Source organism: Austrofundulus limnaeus, unplaced genomic scaffold (genome assembly GCF_001266775.1).
Source record: "Austrofundulus limnaeus strain Quisiro unplaced genomic scaffold, Austrofundulus_limnaeus-1.0 Scaffold442, whole genome shotgun sequence".
Lineage (NCBI taxonomy): Eukaryota > Metazoa > Chordata > Actinopteri > Cyprinodontiformes > Rivulidae > Austrofundulus > Austrofundulus limnaeus.
Window position 1 is genome coordinate 98508 of NW_013952844.1, and position 7692 is coordinate 106199.

The 7692-nt window shown below is 36.2% G+C and overlaps 1 protein-coding gene across 2 annotated transcripts in view; it reads left to right on the top strand.

The window, feature by feature from the left end:
• shisa7b (shisa family member 7) overlaps positions 1 to 7381 on the top strand; it is a gene marked incomplete at its 3' end in the record, with an annotated part of 45662 nt that extends 38281 nt beyond the window's left edge. For both annotated transcript variants that reach the window (XM_014024847.1, XM_014024848.1), the window contains 1 exon segment: positions 7003 to 7381. In XM_014024847.1, the coding sequence (XP_013880301.1) occupies positions 7003 to 7381 (379 nt within the window).
• Between the last annotated feature and the right edge of the window lie 311 nt (positions 7382 to 7692).

The window sequence follows — 7692 nt, forward strand, 5'->3', positions numbered from 1 at the left end:
TATATATATATATATATATATTTCCCATTCCCTTGTTTTTACATTTCTGTCTCCTGTTTTTACTTTAACTTGTGCATTTCTGCCTTGTCATGCAAATAAGGTGGGTGGAGTTTCTTGGGTCAGCTTATTGGCTAACAAAAGCACAAACATGTGCAGATCTAATGTGAAAGATTATAGTAAAATAATTAAATATAAACATTTAAGAGACATAAATGCATCTGAATTTCATTGTGCTCTGTATAATGACAAAAGTTTATCATCTTATCTTATCTTATCTTATCTTATCTTATCTTCAAGTCAAATGAAAAACTTAATAGTTAATTATGTGCTAAAATATATATAACTAAGCTGGAAAAATAATTGAAATATAAAACAAGATATATAAGCCTCCTTTTAAATTTTTTGGTGCATTTTAAGTGTGTTTATTTATTTGTTGGTCCATTTATATATTTCTGCTTTTATTTCTAATTATGTCAGTTTTGGCTCTCCATACTTTTTCAGAAAATCAACTAATGCAACTTTAAAACTGACATATTCAGGATTTTTAGGTGCTCAAAAGTTTATAATTTTAGTTTGTTTGATAATGAAGTAAATGCAATTAGGTCTAAATTGCWGGCAGTTCAGTTTAACGACTCTTTCCCAACAAAGTAGTGGTTAAAGTGTTTTTTCTTTTATGCAAGTTAACCAATTTATATCCTATCACAGCCATGTTATGCTGTCATAGWGATACCCTTTGTCAGAAAAAATTATCTTTTTATATTTTCCAGAAAAAGTCAGAACTCTGTCCTTTTTTCTGAGCTCAGGCCCAGAAGGAACCATGGTGTTTCTGCATCTTATTATTCATTTCTTTGTGTGATAGAYTTTCTAACTTGTAGATCCAGACGCAACAATGATTTCATAAGACTGCAATTTAAAAAACAACATGAACAGAACAGAACAAATGTAGGCAGAAGTTGTTTTCTAAAAATATAAATCATTCTGAACAATTTGTCTACTTTCTTTTACAGAGGACRTTTGGATACTTTTGCTTCTTTGTACTCTTTTAAATTCCCCTTATYAATGTTCATACTACATCCAAATGCATTAAGCATTAAAAACCTGCAAAATTAAAGTTATTTTTTGAATTATTTTTACAGTAGATCAGCTGCTTTCTTTACCGTCCTTGGCATTGTTTATATATAAGCTGYTTTAATATTCGCTGCATTCTTTGTGAATTATGTCAAGCCTTTTTGTGCCCTCTTTAAATGTGCACAACTCTCATAAATATTCTCCTATTGTTTCATACATGACTGAAAGCATTGCAGCTGCAAAGTTTGGATGTGATTTAGCTGATTTTCTGCGTAAAAGTGAAAGAACTGAAGGAAGATTTGAGATGGATGACAGGAGGAAATGATCACGAAGGAAGGAAGTGACAGATTTTAAACTTGGGGAGATAAAGAAGAGCGTGGGGATAAATACACGTGGAAGAGATTGAATTTTAAAAAATGAATGGGTGTAAATATTAAAATAAAGGCTGGTTGATCAGAAGAAGTGGAGGTGCAGAGATGGAGTGAATGAATGGACTTGTGAAGCAGGGACTTGTGAAAACGATAGGGGGAGGGGTGTTTATCAGTCGGTCTGCAGAGGYCTGGCTGCTTCTGGTGAGGAAGAACAGATTTTTGAGGCGGTGGCTGGCAGCCTTTTTCTGTCTGGCCTGTGATGGCTGGAGACTGCAGGGGGAGGGGAGTCGTTCTGCAGATGAATGATGGATGGTTACTACATGGGAGTCGCTCCTCATGACTCCGTGTGCGGGAAGCATGGCTCTACGTGGATCCAATAATGTGCTGAACACAGGGATCAGATGAGGCTATTTATAATAAGAATTAAATGAAAGGAACAAGGAAAAACGCTTCGGTAGTTGTGGCTGTGCAAAAACACAAAGGTGTTTTCTTTTTTTTCAGTAAGACAAATCCCAGAAAAAAACAAATCTGCAAAATTTTATTTTGTTTTTTTCCTCCTTTTTAAAGAGACTCGTTGCAGACTATAAAATAAAACATGAATACAGCATCTTGGACTATATCAGKTGGTGCAGTCTGACAGAGTTTACTCCAGTAGTTTCACAGAAATGCTGTTGCATAATTCTGAAATGAGGGCATGCAGTCAATGTAAACAAAACACTGATTTAAATCAATTGAAAATCACCAGGAAGCTTAAGTTGTGTGATTGACTTATGTACGTGAAATCGCAATGACTACTTCCAGTTAGCATTTAGCAAAATAGGTCCTGTGTCTWTCCCACAAGTTTATTTTTATACTTCAAGTATACTCCTCAAGCTGAAGTACTAAAACATGCAGAGTACACACTTATTAGCCATGTTTCCATCAAYGGTTTTTATGCACATTCTGAAGTATCGCATTAGAAAAGGTGGATGAAAATAGCAAAATTSGCAAACACATCCTCAATTTCWCAAAGATGTTTTTACGCTCRCTTGAGGTGGTTTTTGGATTTTCCGAAAAAGATTTAATGTGCAAAAGAGCAGATGGAAACACATTTAAGAATATGTTCCCTCCATCAGCTGTTCCCAATAATTGTACCGGCTGCAGCTGGACCCTCCTCCCGCTGTAGCATCTTTGCGGATATTCCCGTAACGTGAAGAGAATTGCATGTCTTTCACTGCGCCCCAATACTAGTTGATATGACAGAATAATTATAGCTTTGCTGAAAGTAAAAACTCGTTCCTGATAACTTCTCTCCATTGTCCCRAGTTGTGATGTCCCTGCAAATTTGTGACTTTACTTCCTGTTTACTACAGCCATGCGTAACGTCAACGTCTGACGTAATTACACTTGATTCGCTCCAAGCCAATTGATGGAAACATGTCTGATGCACATTTCTGTTTTTGCAACATTTTAAAAGTTTGCTCAAAATGCGTATTAAAGTTGATTGGAAACACAGTTATTGTGTGTAATCCATGCAACATAAAGAAAACACTGACCTGAAGTTTTAATGCACACGTGCTGATAAATGTAAACAATAACAATGAAATGACAATGAGGATTAAGTCAAATTTGGTCAAAATGATCTAATTATATTTTCAGATTCTTGGCTTTAAAAGCTACATTTTGATACCTGGATCATCCTGATATCATAAGCTTATTCAGAGATATTACTTAATTTGCCTTGTTGGCTACGATACTACATTACGGTTTGGTCTGAATTCTAATTTTACATACATTTATTGAGTCATTTTTGATGTTAATATTAAGAGTAAACCTCAAATATTATTTGTATATTAAGATTTCCCAGTTGGAAAGAAACAAAAACATTGCTAGCTCACAAGGAAAAATTCTAAATTTTAAGGCATTTTTCCTCAAAATAATGTTTTCTGTTGCTACTGCTAAAAAATGCTTAAACTTTTTTAGGATTATATTTCAGACAGTTCATTCAAATGATACATTGATAAGGCATTAATTCATTATATTTTGACAAAATGCAATTTTTGCACACTTTTAAATCAAAACCTTATACTGTTTATTTCTCCACATTCGACTTTTGGACTTAATCCTCGTTTTGATGTGATGGGTCACAGATTGGTTGTAGTCTGTAGGTAAAAATGAGTGTAAAATCTTGAAGAAGACGCTTAAGTGGGACTATAAGACCACCTCAGACCAGCATCTCTGCTCCCAGGTCCACTGCTGCTTTGTCGAGTTCCCCACTAAGAAACAGCTGCTGCCAAATGTTTATCAGTGCTCTCATATTGCCAAACATCATGTCAGTGGAGTGTTGAATCTCACGGCTTTACCACCTTCATCTGCAAATATCTTTGTTTTCCTCATGCATGGTGAAAGTATGTGGTTTTAGGTGATTCATGTTGGCAAGCTGAAGCCTGTTAGCCAGTGATTGTCCTGAAGAGACCCTGTGAAGTAAAGCTGTTGCACCCACACAGAGGCAGTAATATCGCTGAAACACTCACCACGTTTTGGCTGAGGTTTTTTTTTTTTTTCTGAGAGGGAGAAATTTGAGAACAGAAATTTTGTGAGCACAGGAGAAGGTCAAACTGGAGAGCAGGACATTTGCACAAGTAGCGGTGAAACTGAGCCCAGAGAGCCATGTTTTCAGGTGAAGGAGAGCAGATTCGCTCACAGAGAATTTTTGAGTTTTGTAAAAGAACAAAAGAAAATTTGACTGAAACCAAAAAACTTTTTCGTTTAGTGAGATTTTATAAGATTTTTACACCTCCTTTAAAGAACTACAGAGAATATGCAAATTACTAGTTAAGAAGATTACTTTTAATCTGAAGTTGGTTTAATAATATGACTATATTAAGAAAAAAAAWGTTCAGTAAGTTGAACGATGACAAGTCTTTTCTGTCTGAAATATATTTAGAAATATGGAGGACTGAAACTGACATAACTAGAAATAAAACCAGAAATATATAAATGCACCAATTAAATTATCTCATGGTTTATTATTTAATTGACCTTCAAATGTATTTTTCCAGTTTAGTTCCAATACATCATAAACTTCAGTTCAGAGCCAATACATTATAAACTTTAGCACATTCAATTTTACTTTTTAAAAATACTTTTTTTGTTTATCATTTTCCTTGTACATGCATCTGTCTCGTAAATGTTTATATTTAATTATTTTTTTAATATTTTTTTCACAAGTCTCTTTCTTTCCATGTGTTAGGTCTACATTTCTCTGTCTCCTGTTTTTACTTTATCTTATGCATTTCTGCTTCATTATGCAAATAATGTGGGCGGAACTTCTTGGGTCAAACTCCTCCTATTGGTCAACAGACAGGAAGGAGCAGGGTCCATGTGCGGATCTACTGTGCATGCTTATGCTGCCTCAGTTTAGCTTAAAGTTTAGTTTAAAACAAAGGCAAGGAGGAAAACACTTATGTGCCTTCATTTTGTACAAATTTCTGCTTTTATTTCTAATTATGTCCGTTTTGGTCCTCTATAGAACAGAAGCTGCTTCCATTCATTAGTAGTCGAAGCCTATCATTTTTATTGATTAGTTTAACAAATGCTTCTAGACTTATTGCCAATTAACCTAATATGTTGCAAAATGCTCCTCCAGCTGTTTTTTTCACATATCGATTACTTTTACAGCCTTTTCATTGCCTTTGCTCTTTGTGTTTTGAGATGTGTTGCCAATTACAGAAGTTTAYTCATCTATGGGAATGATTAAAAATGAAATCCTCCACACGATGCACTTTATCCCCCTTTAAACCCCTCACAATTAGATGTGATGACACTGCAGATGTGTTAGAATGCAAATAAAAATTTGTCATTTCCTCTTGTTCCAAACAAACCTACTTATTGTCACACCAAGTTGAAGTACCGCTTTAAAAAATGTTTATTTTCACACCAACTTTGGTGGAGCACCCCTTCAGTATGAATGTAAAATATTGTTAGCACCCAGAGAGAGAGAGAGAAATGCTCTCACAACAGCGACTGTATGAAAGCCGCTGCTTTTGATGTGCTTCCCTTCAGAAACGCCACTGATAATGGCGTCTTTGTCTGCAGCCAGCGGGCAGGCAGAAACCTCCAGCTGATTTGGCCTCACTGGAGGCGAGCAAACAGTGCGAGGGTGAGGGAGGATATGAGACGCACGGCGAGAGAAGAAGAGAGAAAACAAGGGGGGAAATGAAGCAGGAAGAAAAGCTTCAGGTCCGGTGGAAAAAAAGGGGGAAATGAAGAGAGGATGGAGGAGAATGGAGACAAAAAGAGCAAACAAAAAGAGAGGAAAGGAAAAGACGAGGGGAGGAAGAGGTTGTACGGTGACTGGGTAAAGGTCACGTTCAAATTGGCTCTTGGGGAGCCGCTTCCATGGAAATGCTTTGAAGATTAAAGTGGTTTCAGGCTATGGAGCAGAAATACTGTTTTACTATTAATGAATCATATTTTTCATCTTCCTCATCATCACGTTCTTCCCCTTTCACTTTGTTTCCCTGTTTTCTTATGTTGCCTTATTTTATATTCCTTCCTTTTTAATGTGGTATTCCTCATGCATTATACAGCTCTCTTTTTTTTCATGATTCATCCTTGACTTCTCCTTTTCCCCCTCAGCTTGATTTATCATCATTTGCAATTCACCTTTTCTTTTGTATTTTTAGCAACTCCAGCCTTTCATTTATTTCTTTTATTACTTGTGCTTTTCTCACTCAGCATTTTTACMTTTTTATTCCTCCAGCCTCTTTTACATTTTTATTTATTTCACTTGATGCATGCCCTTCTAGATAAAAAGCTGAAGTGTTTCTTTTAACCAGCATGTTTAAAATATTTTATTGAGGTTATAAAATGTCAAATATTTTACTCCTTTTGTACGTGTGGGAAATATTTTAGAGCTTAAAAATGCATATTTAAAGGCTGGAAGATCTTTTCGAATAAAATTCTCCCCATTTACATTTAACAAGAGGTGTATGGTAACTAAGTACATTTACTTTGTTACAGTACTTAAGTAATTTTTTTGAGGATTTGTACTTTTACCTAGTATTTTTTTTAAATCGTGACTTTTACTTTTACTTACTTTTAAAACCTAAAAAATGATCCTTTTACATCTTTACTTTAAAGTTTAACACCTAGTTACTTGTTACAAATGAAATCTGTCTGAACTCTTCATGAAAGATGTTTATGTGCTATAAAAATAAGTGTTGAATTTACTCAACTAAATCATATCAACTAAGCCTAGTAGGGTAAATTTGAGACGATATACATATTTTATTTTAAAGAAATTGGCCAATTTAATCAAATTGTTTTTTGTGGAGCCAGTTTGGTTCTGTAAATTTAACAGTTTATTTATTAGAGAGCGTGGAAAAGTACTTTTACTTCTACTTTCCCAATTTCKGTAAACAGTTTTATGACTTTTACTTAAGTAGTTTTCTCATCAGTGACATTTTTACCAAATTCATTTTCTGTTAAGGTATTTTTACTTTTACTTAGCTATTTTTTTCAAGTACTTTATAGACCTCTGCATTTAATCTGCTTTGTCTTTCTGTTTGAAACAAATCAGAGAAAGAACTCGACGAGTACTCCGGCTATTACTCAAATAAACGTCGCTCCAACAACGCCCCGCCCTCGTTCCACTCCTCCCAGCACCACCTGCCCTACGGGGGGGATTACACGCTGGGGTCCAGGGGGACTCTGCCGCTCCACGGCTCACGGCCGCACCTCCACATCCCCTCCACCCCGAACCCTTACCCGCTGCCCTCCCAGACGCCGTACCCCAGCTCCACCTTCGACAGGCCGCCGCGCCGCGTCCGCTCCCAGGACCAGCTGCTGGCGTTCGGGGAGGGCAACACCCTGTCCCAGCTGTCCAAGAACCAGCAGCACCAGTACTACAAAGCCATGATGAGTACCAGCAGGAGCTCCACGTCGCAGACGCTCCGCAGGTGAGCGCAGGGACGAGATGAAACGGGGGGAGAGGCAAATGAAAAGCTAAAAAGAAATGAGATCAGATGGAATAATAATGAAAAGAGGTTATGAGATGAAGACAGGGAAGTGATGAAAGAGAATATAAAAGCAAAAAGATAGAACTCAGAGGACTGCAGAGTTGTAATGTAACTAAGTACAAACACTTTGTTACTGTAAAGTAAAAAAATTGGTTATCTGTACTTTACTTGAGTATTTTTTTCAGTGTACTTTTTACTTTTACGCATTACATTTTGACACAGTTATCTGTACTTTCTACTCACTACATTTT